General features: G+C 46.5%; 1 protein-coding gene across 1 annotated transcript in view; it reads right to left on the bottom strand.

Moving 5' to 3' along the window:
- Window positions 1-15759: 15759 nt before the first annotated feature.
- The window catches only part of LOC147710035 (uncharacterized), a 95164-nt gene continuing 85605 nt past the window's right edge, over window positions 15760-25318 (bottom strand). The window contains exons 5-7 of the mRNA XM_086920700.1: window positions 24477-24527; window positions 18442-18566; window positions 15760-15899 (exon numbers count right to left, since the gene is read on the bottom strand). Coding sequence (XP_086776826.1) covers window positions 15888-15899; window positions 18442-18566; window positions 24477-24527 — 188 coding nt within the window. The 3' untranslated portion in view covers window positions 15760-15887. The remainder of the gene's footprint in view (window positions 15900-18441; window positions 18567-24476; window positions 24528-25318) is intronic.

Raw genomic sequence — 25318 nt, 5'->3', positions numbered from 1 at the left:
CTGGTGCCTCGTTGCCTACTTGCAACTATTCTCTGACCCTGCTCTGACCCTTGAAGCAGGGTCAGAGAATAGTTACAAGTAGGCAATGAGGCGCCTGTCACGAAAATTAAACCTCAACAGGAAGCACTGACAGATATAAAAACAAGCATTTGCAATGCAATATGTCTCGCATTAGGAAAGTTTGAGCTATTGGTCTTGTAAATGACAATTTTTTTTATTTATGTGTTTTTTTTAAATAGCTAAATTAATAGCTTTGTCATTTACAATGCCAATAGTTATAACTTTCGCAAATGTGACACCTATAGCATTTGTAATGTAACATGTTTTGTATTTACGTGACTTAGATGTGTTGATATTACAAATTACAATGGCTTTTAATTTTTTTAAATAATTAATACTTAAATAAAAGTGATTTTAATTTATAATGGCAATAGCTTAAACTTTTGTAAATAACTTTTGTGAAGATTATGTTCAGTGTATTTTATTGTGACGAAAATCCAAGAACAGAAGTGAAATATTAACATATTTTTGTGACATTTGTAAAACAGCTTGAAACATTGAGAGAACATATTTGAAGCAGTTGTTGTTGAATGGTTGCGCAGATTGATGCTGGGGTGGCGGTGAGTGGTGCTGTAGTGGTGCTGAGTTGTGCTGTGGTGATGCTGAGTGGTGCTGTGGTGGTGCTGAGTGATAATGTGGTGGTGCTGAGTGATGCTGTGGTGGTGCTGAGTGATGCTGTGGTGGTGCTGAGTGGTGCTGTGGTAGTGCTGAGTGATGCTGTGGTGGTGCTGATTGATGCTGTGGTGGTGCTGAGTGATGCTGTGGTGGAGCTGAGTGGTGCTGTGGTGGTGCTGAGTGATAATGTGGTGGTGCTGAGTGATGCTGTGGTGGCGCTGAGTGATGCTGTGTTGGCGCTGAGTGGTGCTGTGGTGGTGCTGTGGGGTGCTGAGTGGTGCTGTGGTGGTGCTGAGTGGTGCTGTGGTGGTGCTGAGTGATGCTTTGGTGGTGCTGTGGTGGTGCTGAGTGATAATGTGGTGGTGCTGAGTGATGCTGTGGTGACACTGAGTGGTGCTGTGGTGGTGCTGAGTGGTGCTGTGGGGGTGCTGAGTGATGCTGTGGTGGTGCTGAGTGATGCTGTGGTGGTGCTGAGTGGTGCTGTGGTGGTGCTGAGTGATAATGTGGTGGTGCTGAGTGATAATGTGGTGGTGCTGAGTGATGCTGGGGTGATGCAGAGGGCAGAAAGGCACAAAAAGCAGTCTAACAAAGGGCAGAAAAACAAGGGTAAACGAGTCTAACAGAGGGCAGAAGGGCAAAAAAAAAACGAGTCTAACAGAGGGCAGAAGGGCAGAAAAATAAGGGAAAAACGAGTCTAACAGAGGGCAAAGGGCACAAAAAACGAGTCTAACAGGGAGCAGAAGGGCAGAAAAACAAAGGAATAACAGAGGGCAGAAGGGCACAAAAAACGATTCTAACAGAGGGCAGAAGGGCAGAAAAACAAGGGAAAAACGAGTCTAACAGAGGGCAGAAGGGCACAAAAAACGAGTCTAACAGGGGGCAGAATGAATCCCGCCCTGCGTGTTTGTCTAAGAAGATGCCACCGTTTTGTGCAATACCTCTACTCAACTGGAGTACTTTCTACAGTCTAATCAGTAAGTGCTCCCTTGTTGGCTAAATGTATAGGGGCAGATTTACAATAACTGGCGCATCCCCAGGGATGCGCCAGTTATTGTGCGCCTCAGCTCCGCCACCCATGCGGCGCACCATGTGGCAAAAACGGCACAGATGCGTCATGCATCTGTGCTGTAAAAGTAGCGCATTGCTGGAGCTAAGTCACAAGCACGACGCAGCTCCAGCAGTGCTCTGGGGGGCCCTATCTCCCCAATGCTGCATCAAGCAGGTGCAGGGTTTTGAAGCAGCATTGGCCTAAAAGTGACTGAGTGAAATCTTGTAAATTTCACCCAGCCACTTTTAGGAAGCGTTCCTGCGCAGGAACGCCCTCCCCTGCGCCGGAACGTCTCCTGAGGGCGCAGGGCTTTACAACGTGACGTATCTCTCAGATGCGTCATGTTGTTAATACCCAGCACCATGGCGCATCTTTTGTGCTGCCGCTGCGTCACAAAAGTGACGCAACTGCGGCGCAAAAGAAGCGCAAGCGGCTTGTAAATCTGCCCCATAGTGCTTTTACTACACTGCAGCTGCGTAAAGGGCCAGAAGATGTGTCTCCAGTGACCATGTGTGCCTGTGCCTGTGTTACAGACTCACATGGTCACTGGAGACACATCTTCTGGCCCTTTACGCAGCTGCAGTGTAGTAAAAGCCCTATACATTTACCCAATGAGGGAGCACTTACTGGATTAGCCAGTAGAAAGTACTCCAGGGCAAATCGCAAAAAAATCCGCGATTTTGTGGGAAAATTCACGAATTCGCAGATTTTTTTGCGATTTCGCGGGGAAATCCACGAATTCGCGGAACACGAATTCGCAAATTTCGCCCATGCTTACTAATGATAACTATTTCTATTTAAGTGTACTAATCGTAGATTTCATTTTGTAAGTATACCAATAATAGCCATTCCTATTGTGAGAAAATTAATCATAAGCATTCCTTTTTAGGTCTCGACTAGCGTGGCTGCGCACATGCACAGCTCACTCAGCGAGATTTATTTTCTTGGAGTACTTTTAGAAAAGGGCTTTAAGCCCTGCCCCTCATTTCCATTGGCCGGCGTCACCGTGGCCAGCCATTGGAAATGAGCTGTCTGTGTTGCCTCCCTTTGGCTTTTTACAACGGCCCACCTGGACTGGCTCGCCTGCATTACGACTGTCGTAAGCGATTTCTTAACTTTATGGGGCCATGTGTTTAAACACATGGCCCCATAAAGACAAGAGATCCCCATGCCCAGGCTGCACCCAGTCCTGATGGGCCTCCCAAAAGGAGACAGGGAGCCGTGTGTTTATTTTTGCATCATGCTTTCCCTTTCACTGAAGCTCAATACAAATATAAACAGCGCTATGGCGAGTGCTTATTTTAGAAGTCACTTTATGCAAATTTGCCCACAACCAATGGGGGGGGGGGGGGGAGGTATATAAGTGCCATGGCAACAGTAAAGTAGCCGTTGAAAAAAATGGAACGTATTTGAGAAAATGGACGCATATTTAATAGAAAAGGTTGTACTTGATGTGTTTACATAAATTGAAACTCAAAAGGCTGCACTACCCACAGCTCGTGCACAACAAAGAGACATTCTCGCCAAAGCCCCCTTTCAGGAGGCGTGTGTTATTTCCTACTATTTGGATGGTCCAAAGCATTTTTCGGGTTTGGACGCTCATTGCGGTTCTGGAATGTTCATTGGGCTAAGTCAAGCTGGTCGGCGGAGGAGACCGTATTTGGTTTTGTTTTGTAGATTTTAGCGATGACTCATATTAGGCTGTGGCTACAAATGTATGGGCTTGTTCTTGTTTGTAAAATACCCTTGAAATCCTATTCGGTTCTGGTCAGTGCGCAGTTTTTGTCTGCAGGTAGTATCAATCAAAACCAGTATAAAAATTCATATTTTTATAATTTAATGAAATTTCTCACTTCATGAAGTTATACAAGTATGATTTTTGTCCAGCTAAGACTAACGCGCGATTCTAGAGCTTATATAAGTAAATTCTTCTGCAACATGTCAATCTGTAGGTTTTTAATCCTTTACCAACGGGGCCACTAGATAAACCTCTCTATGGGGCTGCGGCATTTTCCGCTTCATTATGGCTTTACTGCAATTTCCAATTACTAACTTCCCCTTCTGCTGCATAACTTGCAAAATTCAACACTCAGGCTCAATGGCGAGAGCAGCCGATTACGGAGTGGGGGAGGTTGGTGCCTCGGCGTCATCTCGGCACCCTGTGATTCTGGGCAAATCACTTCATCTCTCCGTGCCTCCCACAAATGATTGTGTGGGTGTGTGTAATGTCCAGGTCGCGCTACATAAAACTGCAACAAAAGACGGATCAAATGTGGAATGCACAGCCAGGCATGCCTAACAAAGTGATTTTGGGAAATAGGGAATGTGATAAAACAAGGTGCACTGAAAAAATATACCGAGGAGTTTGGAGGAGACTGATGCTTTTAAAATGGAAAATCTTGATGTTCCTAAGAGTTGTTATGACACATCATGCCGATAGTAAGACTATCTTATTACTGAATCATATCGGAAGACTCGATTATTCAACAAGAAATTTAGATTCTAAAATGTGTTCACTTCAGTTATGACATGAATGAATTCATCTTCTCTTACAACAAACAAATATTTGGTAGAGACCCTGTCAGAGGAGTCATTAAGCGCTTGATTAAGGACTATAGTCAGCCAATCAAATATAACAGTTGGCGCTTAAAGGTGATCGCACGAAAACCATTGAGCATGTAATGGAGAGTATTTTGAATAAGTAAAGAATAATCCTGAGATTGGATTGGGCATTCTAGCTGTTAGCGTGATAAATGTTCCAGGCATCTCTGGCGACATTGAGATCGCTAAGGTAGAACAAGTGAATGAAGTTAATTTTGCCAACAATATGAATATATCATTAGAATTAGGAGTTCCAAGGGGTTGGTGATATAAAAAGAGGCGTTGGGGATAGAGTATACTAATGATAGCCATTCCTGCTATAATTATATTTATCATATCTATTCCTGTTGTAAGTGTATTAATCATACCAATTCCTGATGTACGTGTACTAATCACAACCATTTCCATTGTAAGTATACTAATCATAACCACTTTTATTGTAAGTATACTAATCCTAGCCATTTCTAGTGTAAGTATACCAATCATAGGCAAGTCTATTGTAAGTATATTAGCCATAGTCATGGTTATTATAACTATACTAATCACAGCCAATACTGTTGTAAGTGCATTAATCCTAGCAATGCATAGTGTATGTGTACTAATCATAGACATTTATATTACAAGTGTACTAATCATTGCCATTTCTGTTGTAAGTATACTAATCATAGCTTTTCCTTTTGTAGGACTATTAATCCTAGAAATTCATGTGGTAAGTGTACTAATTATAGCTATTCCTTTTGTAAGTTTCCTAATCATAGCCATTTCTATTGTTAGTATACGATTCATAGTTGTTTCTATTGTACGTATACTAATCATAGCAATTCCATTTGTAAGTATCTTAATCATAGCCATTTCTATTGTAAGTATTATAATAGCTATTCCTTTTGGATGTATAATAATCTCAGCCATGAATTTTGTAAGTATGCTATTAATACTCATTCCTGTTCACGTGTGGTGATCCTAGACATTTCTATTATAAGTATACTAATCATAGGCATTTCCATTGTAAGTATATTAATCATAGTAATTTCTATTATAACTATACTATTCATAGCCATTCCTGTTGTAAGTGTATTAATCCTAGCAATCCCTAGTGTACGTGTACTAATCATAGCCATTTATATTGTAAGTATACTATTCATAGACATTTCTATTGTAAGTATACTAATCATAGCTATTCCTGTTGTAAGAGTATTAATCCTACCGAGTCCTTGGGTAAGTGTACTAATTATAGCCATTTATTTTGTAAGTATATTTATCATAGCTGTTTCAATTGTACTTATCCTAATCACAGCTAGTTCTTTTGTAGGTATCCTAATCATAGCCATTTCTATTGTGTGTCTACAAATCATAGCTGTTTCTAATGTAAGTATAATATAAGCCTTTCCTTTTGTAAGTATAATATTCAAAGTAATTCCTTTTGTAAGTATACTATTAATACCTGTTCCTGTTTAAGTGTACTGATCATACCTCTTCCTGTTTTAAATATATTAATCATAGCCATTTCTATTGTAAGTATATGAACCATAGCAGTTTCTATTGTAAGTATACTAATGATAGCTATCCCTGTTGTAAGTATACTAAATGTAGCCAATTCTATTGTAAGTATACTATTAATACCCATTCCTGTTTAAGTGTGCCGATCATAGCCATTCCTTTTGTAAGTATACTAATCATTGCCATTTGTATCATAAGTATACTAATGAAGCCATTACTTTAGTCTGTATACTAATCATAGCCATTTTTGGTGTAAGTATACTAATCACAGCCATTTCTATTGTAAGTATATTTTTCATAGCAGTTTCTATTGTACGTATACTAATTATAACCATTCATGTTGCAAGTGTACTAATCATAGCCATTTCTGTTGTAAGTATACCAGTCATTGCCATTTCTATTGTAGATATACTAATCATGGCTATTTCTTTTTATAAGTATCCTAATCATAGCAATTCCTGTTGTAAATTCTATTGTAGGTTTTCAAATCCTAACCATTCCTTTTGAAAGTATTCTAATGGTATCCATTCTTGTTATCATTATACTAATAATATCTAGTCCTGTTGTAAGTGAACTAAGCATATCCATTTCCTTTGCAAGTATGCTAATCCTAGGCATTTCTATTGTAAGTATACTAATCAGAGCTATTCCTTTGTAAGTTTACAAATCATAACCATTCCTTTTCAAAGTATGCTCATTGTAGCCATTCTTATTATAATTATACTAATCATATCCATTCCTTTTGTAAGTATATTAATCATACCCATTCCTATTGTACGTGTACTAATCACAGCCATTTCTTTTGTAAGTATACTCATCACAGCTATTCCTGTTATAAAACTATTCATTAGAGCGATTCCTGTGTTAAGTGTTGTAGTTCTAGCCATTTATTTGTAAGTACACTAATCATAGCTATTTCTGTTGTACATATACTAATCATACCTATTCCTTTTTTAAGTATCTTAATTATAGCCATTTCAATTGTAATTATACTAATCATAGCTATTTATAATGTAAGTATAATAATAATAACCATTCCTTTTGTAAGTATAATAATCAATGCCATTCCTTTTGTAAGTATGCTAATCAGAGGCATTTCAATTGTAAGTATATTAATCATAATAATTTCTATTATAACTATACTAATCATAACCATTCCTGTTGTAAGTGCATTAATCCTAGTAATTCCTAGTGTACGCGTACTAATCAAAGCCATTTATACTGTAAGTATACTATTCATAGTCATTTCTATTGTGAGTATACTAATCATAGCTATTCCTGTTGTAAGAGTATTATTCCTACCGATTCCTGGGGTAAGTGTACTAATTATAGCCATTTATTTTTTAAGCATATTAATCATAGCTGTTTTTATTGTACTTATCATAATCACAGCTATTCCTTTTGTAAGTATCCTAATCATAGCCATTTCTATTGTAAATCATAGCTATGTCTAATGTAAGTATAATAATAGCCATTCCCTTTGTATGTATAATAATCATAGTCGCTCCTTTTGTAAGTATACTATTAATACCCGTTCCTGTTTAAGTGTACTAATGATACCTCTTCCTGTTTTAAACATATTAATCATAGCCAATTCTATTGTAAGTATACTAATCAGTCCTTTGTATTGTAAGTATATGAACCATAGTTGTTTCTATTGTAAGTATACTAATTATAGCTATTCCTGTTGTAAGTATACTAAATATAGCCAATTCAATTGTAAGTATACTATTAATACCCATTCCTGTGCCCTATTACTGCCCAGCTCTACCAGACCCCATTACCTGAGGACCGTTGTTGGTTGTGTTTTCACGGCATACATCATTATCACCTTCATCGTCATCATATCCAGGACATGCTGATACATTTGGATCTAGATTGTCTCTTGTATTACAGAAACATGGCTAATGGAGTGTTCTAATCCTGATGTTGTGCAAGCCCTACCTCATGGATACAGCATTTCTGGACTAGATAGAAATGAGCGAAGAGGAGGTGGCATAGCAATAATATACAAGGACCACCTGAAATGCTCTATAACATTACAGAACTAAAAGAAGCTGAAAGCTTATGTTTTTGTTTCAAACTAGATAGTTGCACAATGTTTGCAAGGGCTCTGATCTATAGGCCCCTGGGGTCTGCTCTCAACTTCCTGGATACCTTGGGGGAAAGCATAAGTTCCCTAGCGGTTATATACTCACATTTTACAATTCTAGGTGGTTTCAATTTACACCTAGAAGCAGCTGATACTCCTAATACAAAAACATTCACAGAAATTATAAACACACTTGGGCTAAAACAACAGAGAGAGGGGCCCACACTTTGTGCAGGACATACCCTTGATGGCATATGCACCAATGCCGTCTGCCTAAAAACTGACCTCCTAGTCACTATAACATGGTCAGACCATAAGCTTATTCCCTTTAAGTTTGGCTATAATAATGTCCAACCAGACACATATCCTAGGCAATCCAGACTCATACTGACACGAAGTGGAATAGCAAACTCTCTAACCCCAACCTACAGAGCCTGACAGAAGCAGTAAAATCTACTCTTACAGGAAATCCCTCAGTCAATAATGATCTTTTCAATGATTGGATGTCATCTCTAGCTAATACTTTGGCACCTTAAGCCCCTCAAAGGAAAAGGGTCACCAATAAAAAATCTGCTCCCTAGTTTACCCCCGTCTAAAAGACCTACAAAGACAATGCAAAAAAACTGGAAAAACGATAGAGGAAAAGCTATAAGTCATTAGATTTGGTGCTTTTTAAGATGGCACTTAGATCATACCACCAGCAAATTAGAGTAGAAAAGAAGGTGCACTAATTTAATCAACAAGGCAGCTAAACAGAAAACCATTTTTAACATTGTGAAATCTTTCACGCACCCTAAAATCCTAGAGCAAGCAATCCCTCCATCACAGGGTGTAGTGTAGTTCCGATATTCCCAATAGGCTCTGCGCATTGGAATAATATATCCTATAGATTAGACGTAGGACTGAGGTCGACTAGGTCTCTATCGAATATATTAGACTTAATTGTGAGTGCCAGCTAGCTCAGAGGTCACTAGAAACTTTCTCGAATAAACAAGAAGGGATTAGTTTCTGACAACCGCATAAACATGACAACTTTGTTTCCCCAAGATAAAACTGATCATCAGAGTCGTGGAAACAATAGATAGATATTTCACTCAGTCAATTGTGCACGCTTCGTTTTACCAGAGGTGCAGAGAAAATAGAAAGACAGGCGTTTTCAATAAAAAGGATTTATTGAACAGTCTACTTTCTCAAGCATAAGAAACGAACTGCTACAATCGTAAAACTTGTTGTAAAATATAATGCATACAGTAGAAAGAGTAGAATAAAGTAATACTGTAAGAGCATTGTATGGTTCCTAAACATAGATAAATACATACAAAAATAACAGAGGCTAAAAAGTACTCAACTGGTGCTTCTAATATACGCCTACCCTGGTGCACCTAACCTAAGCTTAGTACGAGGGAAGAAGTAAGTGAGGTGTAGAATAAATGTAGTATTCTTTTGCCAAGAATCTGTCCAAGATTTATCTTAGAGTCTAATCAGCTCCGTACCTTAGTTTAGAATGAAGGAGGTCAGGCTCAGGACCCGATTTCCCAAAAACCTGCAAGGGTAGCTCAGAAACACTGGAGCTGGATTTCTTGGCAGAAGAAAAGACAGCGTCTCTCTCAGGGCGTCTGCTGGAGGGTCGACTTCCTTCAGTACTTGCTGTAGCAGGATGTATCGGGCAAGTAGATAGTCAAACTGCTCCAAACCACCGTGTGTTTGCTAAGGCAAGTGTGGGCATATTTATACCCTGAAGTTGCCGAGTTTGACGTAAAGGTGGACATAATAACGTCATTAAATACTCTCAGTTCTCGAAAACTCCATGAGTTCTTGAACAAGTCAGTTCTCGAGCAATGGAAAGTTTCTAGCTGCTGAAGGCACATCCCCTAACTAAAACAACAGGAACAGTGCAAAAGACAGTATCGAAAAAATGACTGTCGCTATTAGCGACAGTCATTTTTTCCATACTGTCTTTTGCACTGTTCCTGTTGTTTTAGTTAGGGGATATGCCTTGTTTTCAATAAAGAGTAGTTTCGACATATCACCCTATTTTAGATTCACCACTTTTGTGTTATGTTGAACTGTTTTTCACCACTTTCAACCATCACTAACTGGCCAACAACTGGTGGCTCACAGCACACTGTGGACCTTATCCAGTACTAACATTTTACTGTGTGGCATGAGGTCTAGATGATCTAAAGACCGGCCTGGTCACAGTGTGGACAATCAAATGATATGACTGATCACTTGGTTTGTTTGATGGTTATCAACAACAAGTTGCTCTGGATTTTGTTGACCAGTCCGTGATTATATTTGCTTCTCACGTATGTGGTTCGCACTCTGTTACCTTGTTTAGTGGCAATTATCGCACTCACTGACATAGTGTATTTCATGCCAGTTTGGCTAATTTATTTTTCCGTTAGATCTTACTAGTTTTGCTTTGTTTTTCATAACCCCTCTCCCCCCTGTCCTCTGAAACTCAAATCTCAGGAACTAAAAGTGAACGTACTTGTTTCAAAGAGATTCATTTGGAACAATCCAGGCAGCCATACTCTCCTGTACGTCAGGTTCACTTTTTGATCCCTGCCCCCCCCCCCAAATCCTATATGCACTAGTAGATATTATAAATCCGATCATTAACCAGATAATGAATTCTACTTTTAGGTTATCGAGAGTCCCTGATAATTCGTAAATTGCTGCGGTGAAGCCACTCAAAAAAAGAAATTTCCTGACCTTACCACTCTCTCCAATCTTAGACCTATTTCATTGTTGCCATGTCTGAGGAAAATGGCTGAGAAATTAGTTACCACAACTTAATGATTTCTTGCAGGAAGGTAACATCCTACACTCGAAGCAACCGGGACTCAGACCTGGTCATTCATCAGAATCAGTGCTACTCCACTCTACTGAGACCCTAAAGTTTGCCTCGGATCAGGGTAAGGATGTGGTACTGATTCTGGTGGATTTATCAGCCGCATTTGATACGGTCTCTCATGAAATTTGAGAGACAGGCTTGCATAAAGTGGAATCACAAACAAGGCACTGGCCTGGATCACATCCTTTTTGGAAGACAGGCATCAGATAGTAACATTGGGAAGTTACAAATCTAATGAAAAACGGTTACCAACAGGGGTCCCCCAGGGTTCATCCCTGAGCCCAACTCTTTTTAATCTTTACATGACAACGCTCCTTACTTTCATGGCCACATTTGAGGTTGAATCCATTGCATATGCAGACACAACATAACACAACACATGTATTTGTAAAGCGCACTTATCACCCGTGGGTCTCAAAGCGCTGAATAACAGATGTTTATTGTTACCCAACTCAATGGTACTCATTTTATCGACCTCAGATGGATGAAAGGCCGAGTTGACCCACTGGGATTTGAACCTGTGACCATGAGGTCGAACACAGGCCCCTGCAGTGGATGCACTAGTCCACTAAGCCACCAGATGACCCACAGCTGATTCTTACCCTTGATAGGAATTCTACAGAAGCTGAAGACAAGTTTCACCACGGTCTAACGGCAGCGATGGATTGGATAAAACTCGATCATCTCAAATGTGGCAGCTCAAAAACAGAAATCATGCAATTTGGAAAATCCAACTCTTTTTTGCCCAAACAGTGCTGGCCCTCAAATGCGGCCCCAACCCCAAACACAGTAGATACTGTGAGAAATTTAGGAATCTAATTTGATCCCACGCTATCTTTTCGCAAGCAAGCCCTTGCTGTGGCAGACATATGTTTTCAAACGATAAAAAACCCTCAGAAATTTCTTTGATCTTCTGCCGGTACCTGCTAAGAAAACTGTTGCAGTAACCTTAATCTTATCACGTCCGGATTACTGAATAGCCTGTACGCAGGAACTAAAAAGACGGTCCTGAAAAGATTACAGGCTGTCCAGATTGCGGCAGTGAGGTTGGTACTCAAATGGCCTAAAGACTCTTCCTCAGCCGCAGGAGCACTCAGAACTCTTCGCAGGCTGCCTGTCCTAAGAGGATTCTCTTCAAAGTCGAACCATCATCTACAAGGCCACAAGGGCAACAGGACCAGGATACCTAAGATCTAGAATTAGACCGTATACCACCCAACGCATCATCTTCGGAGAACTTTTTAGCAGCCCCCTCTTTCCATTAGAAATGTAGAGGGGGTAAGGCATTGGCTATCCTGGGGGCCAAAGCCTGGAACTTCCTGCCCACCCAGCTGAGACATTCACTACAGATCTTCTGATGGTTTTTTGTTGTTGCCGCTAGCGCCAAGATGCTCCTTGTAGTGAACGTTGCGCTTTAGAAAAACTCTCATCCATCCATCACAGTCACCATCACTCAACTCAACCCGCCCTCCCACCCGCCACCGAGCTGCCGCAAGGACTCCGAGGACACAGTATATTATTTTATTCCACTTAAAACTTGGCAAATACAGAGACATCTCGAAAATAACACGAATACAAATGACAAAATGAGGTGGGTGCGGGCACGTGGCATGAGAAGTGAAACCACTTTACAGGTGATTACCGCGTGCCCAGGGGGCACAGCTTTCACTGGTGAGGCAGGTGCAGTGGCACCGGGGCCCAGATGCCTGTGGGGTCCACCGAACCCTGATCACTGCTGCATTTTACAAATAAAAGATCAGCCGGAGGGTCCGCCCTCCCTGGCACCAGGGCCCCGTGGCATACTGGCAATGCGACTACGCATGCCAACAGTTATGGTTTACGGGGAGTCATCGGGGAGCTCACCATGGGCGCCACCTTACATGTGACTAGCTCTCCCCCAGACCTACCAGCCTTTCGAAGACTCCGGCACACCTGGAGATCTCACGATTTTACCATAGGCTGGCTGACCCTTCACTTCACCACTTAAACAAGAGCAAACAATTCGATGCATTTTAAAATAATGTACTAACAGCGTCTGTGCAATTGAAAATATTTTTATACATGTTTTAAATAGGATTGCATATTTTTAAAACAATTTTATTTTTTCAAAATAATCAAGGCATTGAAACATTATTTTTACTCTCTTTTATTATACATAAGAACGTCTCGGTATTGTGGGGACAATAATTCTATCATTTGACAAAACAAGATTGGATTTTTGTTTTCAAGGCTGTATTTCTTTTTGCTGAAGTTTCCTAGCGATCTCACCCTAGCCTGTAGGATTGTCACTAATCCTTTCTAACATTTTTTATAGACGATTCTTCATTTGTGTTCGTAGAATTCACATTTTAAGAAAGAGTCACAAAGTGTTCTTTGTACAGAGATGGAGCTAGACTCACGTTAGTGGTTGACGGTGAGTGTGAGCGAGGCGCTAGTGACCCCGTCTCAAGGGCCTCGCTCGCAGTTTAATACCCTGCCGCGTAAACCCAGCTCTGCCTAGGAATAAGAGTGAAACAAGGTATGTTTAGAAATTACCACAAACCTTCCTTCTTGTTTCAATGAAGGCCAGTCATTAACTGGCAGAGAAAGACCTGGGTACTTAGGTGTCAAGGATGTGAACTCTGACCAATCAGAATTCATAAACTCCTTCCCTAGACCAATGCCCGGGCTCTTGTTAGGATATGGTTGCCACAGTTTAACGCTGATGCTCCTGTTTAAAGATGGCTGCCACAGATTAAAGATGGCTGCTACACCATACATATGGCTGCAATGCTTAAAGATGGCTGCCAGAGCATAAAGATAGCTGCTATGGCTTAAAGATGTCTGCCACTGCTCAAAGATGGGTGCAACACTTAAAGATGGCTGCCCTGGCTTGAAGATGGGTCTGACACTCAAAGATGGCTGACACAGCTTATGGAAGGCTGGTACACCTTACATATGGCTGCACCTCTTAAAGATGGCTGCCACAGCTTATAGACGGATGCTACAGCATACAGATGGCTGACACCGCTTAATGATGGCAGCCATGGTTTACATATGTCTGCCATGGTTAAAGATGGCTGCGACTGCTGAAACGATAGCTGCCATGGCTGTTACTACTTAAAGATGGGTGCAACACTTAAAGATGGCTGCCTCGGCTTACTGGCAGCTGCCACAGCTTTAAGACGGCTGCCACGGCATAACAATGGCTGCCATGGTTTGCAGATGTGGCTCCCAGGTGCTCACTCTGATTGATCTCTCCCTGCCTCTGATGCTCTGTGTGTAGGGTTGCCCCCTGATGGTTTTCTACTAGCACCACTGGTATTTTAATGGCCCAGCAGGTGCAAAATCACCTAAAGCCAGTATTTTTATCCCTTATCTGTACATACTTCTTAAAGCAAATATAAATAGAAAGCACTTTTAAATGTCTTCTAGAGATGCATTAATGATCCCTGACTAATAATTAAAGTAAACAAAGGCAGAAAAGTCATGTTACAAATTGTTCTGAATCCTTTTTTTCTAGAGTCTATTTAATACCAGACTCCTAAAACAACAGCAAATGGCTGGTCTTTTTCTCCTGTAAAGGTGGCAACACTATTTGGTGAGCCGTCATGACTTTCTCCATGGCCCATTCCACATTTTAAAATATACAAACATGGTAATAATAAATACACCTTAATATATGTTAACATCTATGTAACAGTTTATCTACATCACATAAGTGGAGGTGTCCCCTCTTAGCTTCATCCCAGTTTAGAAGCCTTGATTCAGACACACAGGCTGGTGTCCTGGAGAGGGCATGGGTGGAGCGTGCCCTGAGTCAATCAGGGTCCAAGTAGGATCATGCGGTGGGGGTTGTCTGAGCTTCTTGGATACTTTTTTGTGGCTCACGTGGCTCATCTCTCACCCCAAAATCATACATTCACGCCCTTGCCCTTCATCTGGACCGGTGACCTTTTTCATCCACCTAGGAAATACTGACAAATACCTGCACTTTCCCACCCCAGCACTTTCGCTGTCCCACCCACCATTGCTTGTCGCCCAACTCCATCGGCTACTGGGGGTAGGATGGAGGCCAGCAAAGACGCCCTGTCTGCTGGCGTGAGGACCCCAGGGTGCGGGTGGAGTACACATAGGGGCCCTGGAAGGCCTAGTGTCGACGGATCTACCATAGGAGGGACCGGAGCCCTGGAACCCGGACCCGGCTAAGGAGAGTCTGTGGGAGAAGGAGGGTCTGTGGTAGCATTCCTCAGACTTAAAGTGCTTTGATATCCCAGCGTTAGATGAATATACCTCATATAAAATAATACTTATTAAGAGAAGCAATGAATTTGTCTAAAAAAATATAGAAAGTCCAGTTTTACAAAAAATACCTCTTTTGGTGAAAACCATTTGGTTTGAAGGGGAAACAAAACAAAACAAACAGCATCTCAACCCCGGGAATAGAGAGCTTGTGATGTTCTTTAGACAGCAGCGTCATGAATGAATGAATGAATGAATGAATGAATACAAATCTTATAGAGCGCAAACTTAGCCCAGGGGCATCAAGGCGCTGCAGTGATGCCCCAAGGCGCTGAAGTGATGCCCCAAGGCGCTGAAGTGATGCCCCAAGGCGCTGCAGTGATGCCCCAAGGCGCTGCAGTGATGCCCCAAGGCGCTGCAGTGATGCCCCAAGGCGCTGCAGTGATGCCCCAAGGCGCTGCAGTGATGCCCCAAGGCGCTGCAGTGATGCCGCAAGGCACTGCAGTGATGCCCCAAGGCGCTGCAGTCAGACACGGCGGCCTCTGAAGGCCTCAACAGTGAGACAATGTTCCTGGCAAGGTCAAGAGGTGGGGTGACCTTTGATCTCTTGTGGAGTAGCATTGTTGCACCCTGTGATGTCTTCACGAGGGAGGCACTGTTCCACGTGAAGTCATCAGCAGGCTGGTGCAGTGGTCTGTGACGTCAGCAGCAGAGAGTCAAGGTTTCATGTGACGTCACCAGCACAGACAGAGGGGCTTCCTCCCAGCATGCCACACTTCTTGACCACTGCCCAGGGATTAGGGGAAGATCCAGGACCGAGGGCAAGTGGAGAGTGTTGAGAGGCGTCAAGGTTGTGTCAAGGTTGGGAATCAGGAGGAGGACTCTGGGTAGAATCAGGCGAAGAACTGCAAGAAAAAACACAACATGATCACATCAGGAACCATCAGGATCACGTCAACCCCCGCCTGCCTTCCCCTCCACCTCCAGCACACCACCCCCTGAGGCACTCGGAGGGCTGCAGTGACATGAGATCACCTTTCACCCCCCCATTAGCACCACACTAAGGGTGGGCGGGACTCACTGTGTTTTACTCCACGAAATTATGATGAGTTACGGAAAAACTCTGCAAGATTCCGTGGAGTTCCGCCAGCGGTGATATTTCAGACTGTTGAGTGGCTTATGCTTATTTTTAATGCAGGGACCTTGTCCTGGACTGTAAAATCAGCACAAATAGCACCACGCAGCACACCGAGGGCGGTGCGTCTTTCTGCTGCTCGAGTGGATTTTCTATTCGAGCGGCAGCTTTCGCAACGCGACCGACAACGTTCTCAACACGGGCAGTAGCGACCTGCCACAACCGCCCGTGTTGAGAAATCTCGCCAGGAGGTGGTCTAGCGCTCCTTGTTTCTCATTCGCTGTAGTGGGCTTCACGTTGGTGAGCTGCGCGTGGACGGCTGGTGTCTAAGAGCCCTGGGAGGTTTCTAGGGTTCAGGGAGAGGTGGAGTTTGGGTTTGCTGCTGTGTCTTAAGGGGTATGAGATGTGTGGGGTTTAGTCATAGAAAGTGGTTATTCGGTTCAGGAATGGATGGAGTGAGGGCTAGTGAGTGAATTTATGGTTCAGAGAGGGAGGGTTTTTGTGGTAGAAAGGGCGTTTAGGCTTCCGGGATGAGTGTAGTGTGGGTGTGGTGAGGGGCATTAGGGGACAGGGACGGGTGATGTGTAGGGGTTGTCCGGGGTCAGTGATGGATGATGTATAGGGGTGGTGATGGGTCAGCGATTTAAAAGCATACAAAGTAACTGTTTGACAATGTGAAAGATATAACAAGGAAATAATGCCCTGAAGTAAATCACTGAAATAAATATCTCCAACAAAACTATTTCTGAAGGTAAAACCTGCAACCATTGCCTTTACACTTAAAAAAGAAGCATTCGACGGCAAACTTCAATCAAAAGGACATTCTATGAATCGGTTTCTATGAAAAGGCGACTGCCATTCATTCAGAAAATTTCATTGACACTTTGGGTGAAATGGTTTCTCAATCATGGAATCCCAGGTGGGCGAAGTGAAATAAAATGGCTTAAGGGCCACGATACCTGATCCGGCTGGGCTCCCACCTGGATGTTTTTTACTGACATGACCTGTGTTTTAATTGCCAGGCCGGTGCGAAAATAAAGAAAAACTCAAACTTCTGTATTGTTTCCTCGGATCAGTTTGTAAACATCAGCTTAAGTTGAAAGCACTTTAAAATATGTTCTCAATCTGCTTTACTCAAACGTGACTAATAGTTCAAACTAAAAATAGGCTGAAAAGCCATGTTCATATGAAAAATGAATGTGGATATTTTTATATAAAGAGTGCTCCCTAGTTCTCATGCTCTGGCCCTTGCAGAATCTTATAACATGAATACATTTCTGTTTTTTTTCTAATTGCTTTTTTCTAGTTTTATATACGGTGAACTAAGAGCTAGCACATTGGAGCAATTCACATGATCACCAGTTACACCACAGAAGATCAAATTTATTTTTACTTTAGGCGTTGGGAGACTAAGTGATATGCCCAGAATCACAGGGTGTTGAGCTGACGCTGGGACTGGAACCTGGTCTACGGCTGCCAAAGTCGGCAGCTTTGGCCACAAAGCCACATTCTCTCTAGTTTAATAAAAGCCTAAAAAAGATTGCCTCACAGCGAGGCCTGTGCAAATACACACACCCCCTCCGGGAAGGCTTCTCTTAGTTTACTCTCTCCCCAGCCCTCCATAGCCTCAGGGTGATGGCATGCAGAGGTGGGGTCAAGTAAAAGGACTCAGCTATCTGCTCCAGTGGGGGCTGAGGTGTAGATGGCCCACAGCCAGAACCCCCCCCCCCCCCAGCAAAGCCCCTGCAGAGTCCCGCCCTCCCCCACCCTCCAGTGCCTGAATGTGATGGCCTGGCAGGGGAGGGGTCAAGGACAAGACACTGCTTCGGGACCCCACTGGGGGCAGAGGTAAGAATGACCCAACATAGGCCCGATTCACAAAACTAATCTGAGACAAAATCCTAAACTAACTACTTTGGCGTTTAGTAGTAGTAAAGAAAGGAATCCTAACTTTAATACTACGAAATCCCTTTTGTGAACACCAAAAGCCGTAAAGTTAGGAGTTTGTCTGTTTAGTATTAGTAAAGTTAGGACTCCTAAATGCCTTCTGTGAATACCAAAAGTAGTAAGTTTAGGATTTTGCCTCAGAATAGTTCTGTGAATCGGCCTTAAATAGAGCAACACCTGGTCACCATTAAGGCAGATTGTTACACATAACACCTTGGCCACGCCCACCATAGCCTGAAGTACGAGGGCGGGAATGATACGGAGGTCCTGTAAAACTGGCCCACACATCACCCTTAGGCATGGCCCATCGGCCAATACCCGACGGTCCGCCTTCCCAATCCAACCCTGGTTCTCGAGGCACTTACCCTGCCGACGCCGAAGAAGCAGCCCGCCCACATCAGAAGCACAGACGCCACCGCCACTGCGATGCCGATGCCGATGATGCCCCCGAAACCGAGCCCCGACTGCTCCTGGGGCCTCAGGGGGACTCCTGCAGGGAAAGAGAGAGAGGTGAGCTAGAAAAAAGACTAGTGACGTCAGCACCTGCACGTGGCTGCCGGGGCCCCTCTCACCTTCATCTACCAGTGCCCCCAGCAGCTAACAGCCCTCCCCAATCAAACAGCACTCCCCTCCCCAATCAAACAGCACTCCCCTCCCCATCAAACAGCACTCCTCTCCCCATCAAACAGCACTCCCCTCCCCATCAAACAGCACTCCCCTTCCCAATCAAACAGCACTCCCCTCCCCATCAAACAGCACTCCCCTCCCCAATCAAACAGCACTCCCTCCCCATCAAACAGCACTCCCCTCCCCATCAAACAACACTCCCCTTCCCAATCAAACAGCACTCCCCTCCCCACCAAACAGCACTCCCCTTCTCAATCAAACAGCACTCTCCTCCCATCAAACAGCACTCCCCTCCCCATTAAACAGCACACCCCTTCCCCTTCAAACAGCACTCCCCTCCCCATCAAACAGCACTCCCCTCCCCATCAAACAGCACTCCCCTCCCCAATCAAACAGCACTCCCCTCCCCATCAAACAGCACTCCCCTTCCCAATCAAACAGCACTCCCCTCCCCATCAAACAGCACTCCCGTTCCCAATCAAACAGCACTCCCCTCCCATCAAACAGCACTCCCCTCCCCATCAAACAGCCCTCCTCTCCCCCACCAAACAGCACTCCCCTCCCCATTAAACAGCACTCCCCTCCCCATCAAACAGCACTCCCCTTCCCAATCAAACAGCACTCCCCTCCCATCAAACAGCACTCCCCTCCCCATCAAATAGCCCTCCTCTCCCCCACCAAACAGCACTCCCCTCCCCATTAAACAGCACTCCCCTCCCCATTAAACAGCACTCCCCTTCCCCTTCAAACAGCGCTCCCCTTCCCCTTCAAACAACACTCCCCTCCCCATCAAACAGCCCTTCTCTCCCCAATCAAACAGCACTCCCCTTCCCCAATCAAACAGCACTCCCCTCCCCATCAAACGGCACTCCATTTCCCCTTCAAACAGCACTCCCTGCCCCCACCAAACAGCACTCCCTGCCCCCATCAAACAGCACTCCCCTCCCCATCAACCATCACTCCCCTCCCCATCAAACAGCCCTTCTCTCCCCAATCAAACAGCACTCCCCTTCCCCAATCAAACAGCAATCCCCTCCCCATCAAACAGCACTCCATTCCCCTTCAAACAGCACTCCCTGCCCCCACCAAACAGCACTCCCTGCCCACATCAAACAGCACTCCCCTCCCCATCAAACATCACTCCCCTCCGCATCAAACAGCACTCCCCTCCCCATCAAACATCACTCCCCTCCCCATCAAACAACCCTCCTCTCCCCCACCAAACAGCATTCCCCTTCCCCTTAAAACAGCACTCCCCTTCCCCTCCAAACAGCACTCCCCTTCCCCTTCAAACAACACTCCCCTCCCCATCAAACATAACTCCCCTCCCCATCAAACAGCACTCCCTGCCCCCATCAAACAGCACTCCCCTCCCCATCAAAAAGTACCCCCTCCCCATCAAACAGCACTCCCCTCCCCATCAAACATCACTCCCCTCCCCATCAAACAGCACTCCCCTCCCCATCAAACAGCACTCCCCTCCCCATCAAACATCACTCCCCTCCCCATCAAACAGCACTCCCCTCCACTTCAAACAGCACTCCCTGCCCCATCAAACAGCACTCCCCTCCCCATCAAACATCACTCCCCTCCCCATCAGACAGCACTCCCCTCCCCATCAAACAGCACTCCCCTCCCCTCCCCTTCAAACAGCACTCCCCTCCCCATCAAACAGCACTCCCCTCCCCATCAAACAGCACTCCCTGCCTCCATCAAACAGTACTCCCCTCCCCTTCAAACAGCACTCCCCTCCCCATCAAACAGCACTCCCCTCCCAATCAAACAGCACTCCCCTCCCCATCAAACAGCACTCCCCTCCCCTTCAAACAGCACTCCCCTCCCATCAAACAGCACTCTCCTTCCCCAATCAAACAGCACTCCCTTCCCCTTCAAACAGCACTCCCCTCCCCATCAAACAGCACTCCCCTCTACTTCAAACAGCACTCCCTCCCCATCAAACAGCACTCCCCTCCCCATCAAACAGCACTCCCCTCCCCTTCAAACAGCACTCCCCTCCCATCAAACAGCACTCCCCTTCCCCAATCAAACAGCACTCCCCTCCCCTTCAAACAGCACTCCCCTCCCCATCAAACAGCACTCCCCTCCCCATCAAACAGCACTCCCCTCCCCATCAAACAGCACTCCCCTCCACATCAAACAGCACTCCCTGCTCCCATCAAACAGCACTCCCCTCCCCATCGAACAGCACTCCCCTCCCCTTCAAACAGCACTCCCCTCCCCATCAAACAGCACTCCCCTCCTCATCGAACAGCACTCCCCTCCCCCATCAAACAGCACTCCCCTCCCCATCAAACAGCACTCCCCTACCCTTCAAACAGCACTCCCCTCCCCTTCAAACAGCACTCCCCTCCCCATCGAACAGCACTCCCCTCCTCATCAAACAGCACTCCCCTCCCCATCAAACAGCACTCCCCTTCCCCTTCAAACAGCACTCCCCTCTCCATCAAACAGCACTCCCCTCCCCATCAAACAGCACTCCCTCCCCATCAAACATCACTCCCTCCCCTTCAAACAGCACTCCCCTCCCCATCAAACAGCACTCCCTCCCCATCAAACAGCACTCCCCTCCTCATCAAACAGCACTCCCCTCCCCCATCAAACAGCACTCCCCTCCCCATCAAACAGCACTCCCCTCCCCAATCAAACAGCACTCCCCTCCCCATCAAACAGCACTCCCCTCCCCATCAAACAGCACTCCCCTCCCCATCAAACAGCACTCCCCTCCCCTTCAAACAGCACTCCCCTCCCCATCAAACAGCACTCCCCTCCTCATCAAACAACACTCCCCTTCCCAATCAAACAGTACTCCCCTCCCCATCAAACAACACTCCCCTTCCCAATCAAACAGTACTCCCCTCCCCATCAAACAACACTCCCCTTCCCAATCAAACAGTACTCCCCTCCCCATCAAACAGCACTCCCCTCCCCATCAAACAGCACTCCCCTCCCCTTCAAACAGCACTCCCCTCCCCATCAAACAGCACTCCCCTCCCCATCAAACAGCACTCCCCTTCCCAATCAAACAGCACTCCCCTCCCCATCAAACAGCACTTCCCTCCCCATAAAACAGCACTCCCCTCCCCATCAAACAGCACTCCCCTCCCCATCAAACAGCACTCCCCTCCCCTTCAAACAGCACTCCCCTCCCATCAAACAGCACTCTCCTTCCCCAATCAAACAGCACTCCCCTCCCCTTCAAACAGCACTCCCCTCCCCATCAAACAGCACTCCCCTCCCCTTCAAACAGCACTCCCCTCCCCATCAAACAGCCCTCCCCTCCCCATCAAACAGCACTCCCCTTCCCAATCAAACAGCACTCCCCTCCCCATCAAACAACACTCTCCTTCCCCAATCAAACAGCACTCCCCTCCCCTTCAAACAGCACTCTCCTCCCCATCAAACAGCACTCCCCTCCCCATCAAACAGCACTCCCCTCCCCATCAAACAGCACTCCCCTCTACTTCAAACAGCACTCCCTCCCCATCAAACAGCACTCCCCTCCCCATCAAACAGCACTCCCCTCCCCATCAAACAGCACTCCCCTCCCCATCAAACAGCACTCCCCTTCCCCTTCAAACAGCACTCCCCTCTCCATCAAACAGCACTCCCCTTCCCCTTCAAACAGCACTCCCCTCTCCATCAAACAGCACTCCCCTCCCCATCAAACAGCACTCCCTCCCCATCAAACAGCACTCCCCTCCCCTTCAAACAGCACTCCCCTCCCCATCAAACAGCACTCCCCTCCCCTTCAAACAGCACTCCCCCCATCAAACAGCACTCCCCTCCCCTTCAAACAGCACTCCCCTCCCCATCAAACAGCACTCCCCTCCCCTTCAAACAGCACTCCCCTCCCCATCAAACAGCACTCCCCTCCCCATCAAACAGCACTCCCCTCCCCCATAAAACAGCACTCCCCTCCCCATCAAACAGCACTCCCCTCCCCATCAAACCGCACTCCCCTCCCCATCAAACAGCACTCCCCTCCCCATCAAGCAGCACTCCCCTCCCCATCAAGCAGCACTCCCCTCCCCATCAAACAGCACTCCCCTCCCCTTCAAACAGCACTCCCCTCCCCATCAAACAGCACTCCCCTCCCCTTCAAACAGCACTCCCCTCCGCATCAAACAGCACTCCCCTCCCCTTCAAACAGTACTCCCCTCCCCATCAAACAGCACTCCCCTCCCCCATCAAATAGCACTCCCCTCCCCATCAAACAGCACTTCTCTCCCCAGCACTCCCCTCCCCATCAAACAGCACTCCCCTCCCCATCAAGCAGCACTCCCCTCCCCATCAAGCAGCACTCCCCTCCCCATCAAACAGCACTCCCCTCCCCATCAAGCAGCACTCCCCTCCCCATCAAGCAGCACTCCCCTCCCCACCAAACAGCACTCCCCTCCCCATCAAACAGCACTCCCCTCCCCATCAAGCAGCACTCCCCTCCCCATCAAGCAGCACTCCCCTCCCCATCAAACAGCACTCCCCTCCCCTTCAAACAGCACTCCCCTCCCCATCAAACAGCACTCCCCTCCCCTTCAAACAGCACTCTCCTCCCCATCAAACAGCACTCCCCTCCCCCATCAAACAGCACTCCCCTCCACATCAAACAGCACTCCCCTCCCCATCAAACAGCACTCCCCTCCCCATCAAGCAGCACTCCCCTCCCCATCAAGCATCACTCCCCTCCCCATCAAACAGCACTCCCTGCTCCCATCAAACAGCACTCCCCTCCCCATCAAGCAGCACTCCCCTCCCCATCAAGCAGCACTCCCCTCCCCATCAAACAGCACTCCCCTCCCCTTCAAACAGCACTCCCCTCCCCATCAAACAGCACTCCCCTCCCCTTCAAACAGTACTCCCCTCCCCATCAAACAGCACTCCCCTCCCCCATCAAACAGCACTCCCCTCCCCATCAAGCAGCACTCCCCTCCCCATCAAGCAGCACTCCCCTCCCCCATCAAACAGCACTCCCCTCCCCATCAAACAGCACTCCCTGCCCATCAAGCAGCACTCCCCTCCCCATCAAACAGCACTCCCCTCCCCCATCAAACAGCACTCCCCTCCCCTTCAAACAGCACTCCCCTCCTCATCAAACAGCACTCCCCTCCCCATCAAGCAGCACTCCCCTCCCCCATCAAACAGCACTCCCCTCCCCATCAAACAGCACTCTCTGCCCATCAAGCAGCACTCCCCTCCCCTTCAAACAGCACTCCCCTCCCCATCAAACAGCACTCCCCTCCCCTTCAAACAGCACTCCCCTCCCCATCAAACAGCACTTCCCTCCCCCATCAAACAGCACTCCCCTCCCCATCAAACAGCACTCCCCTCCCCCATCAAACAGCACTCCCCTCCCCCATAAAACAGCACTCCCCTCCCCCATCAAACAGCTACAAGACACCGCCACATACAATCATATGGTATACGAGGCTACATACTGCCTCTTATACCAGCTCTTCTTCCGAACAGGCTTTCTCATTTCAGGCCTCCATGTTGTACCAGAAAACAAAACCACATGAAGGCGGTGTGGGAATGCTGCACTGGAAATCGCGCCCGGAAGTACTAGGATCTCACTTCCGGGATGAGGGACTATCAGCCCCTTTGCAATATGGCCCCTTAGAAATGCTGAATACCAATGCAGGAGCCTTTGCCTCCCATCCATGCTCACATGTTGACTCAAGCGTCTAGAGGCGCGTCCCCTCCTGGTGGGCGCTCTGTACGCGATGCCCCCGGTCGGGCAGGAGCACTGATCACTTACCCAGTGTGGTGAGGATGGCTTGTGTGGTGCTGCCGGTGCTGGCTGCAGTGACTGTGGAGAAAAAAGTATCAGTTATAGCATCACTAGTCGAGTACCCACCCACCTTACCTCATGCTGCCCACCCCTCACCTGCTCTACCCACACACCTTACCTTATGCTGCCCACCCCTCACCTGCTCTACCCACACACCTTACCACATGCTGCCCACACTACAACTGCACCCCATGCTCTCAGTGTGCCCCCCATGCTCTCAGTGTGCACCCCATGCTCTCAGTGTGCACCCCATGCTCTCAGTGTGCACCCCATGCTCTCAGTGTGCACCCCATGCTCTCAGTGTGCACCCCATGCTCCCTCAGTCTGCACCCTGCTCCCTCAGACTTGGCCTCCCATCCTCAGTTTATGCCCTTTTTCCCCAGTCCACACTAGGGGTGGTCGGACAGCTTCGTTCCGCCCACGGAATGTGTGGAATTTTGCCTGTTTCACATTCCGCGAAGTAGGCGGAACAGGCAAATCCCTGCACACTCGGGGCGGAGCGGAATTGTACTCCCGCCTCCCTCCCGCCCGCACTGTTGAAAATTATAAAGAAGAATTTAAAACACCTTACCTTATTGGCGGGGTCCTTTGGCATCCCTCCTTCTCCATTGCGTCTTCTTCTTGAAAACTGTGCATTCGTGGGCGCCCGCGCATGCACAGTTTTCCAGAAGAAGGTGCTATGGAGAAGGAGGGAAGCCGGGGGCGCCGCCGATAAGGTAAGGTGTTTTAAATTCTTATTTATAATGTTTTAATAGTGCAGGCGGCAGGTGGGCGGGAGACAGATTGCGCGTAGCGGAGCTACGTGGAGT

The sequence above is a fragment of the Lissotriton vulgaris genome, chromosome 5, assembly GCF_964263255.1.
Source record: "Lissotriton vulgaris chromosome 5, aLisVul1.2, whole genome shotgun sequence".
In the NCBI taxonomy this organism is placed as follows: domain Eukaryota; kingdom Metazoa; phylum Chordata; class Amphibia; order Caudata; family Salamandridae; genus Lissotriton; species Lissotriton vulgaris.
This window is presented reverse-complemented; position numbering and strand designations above follow the sequence as displayed.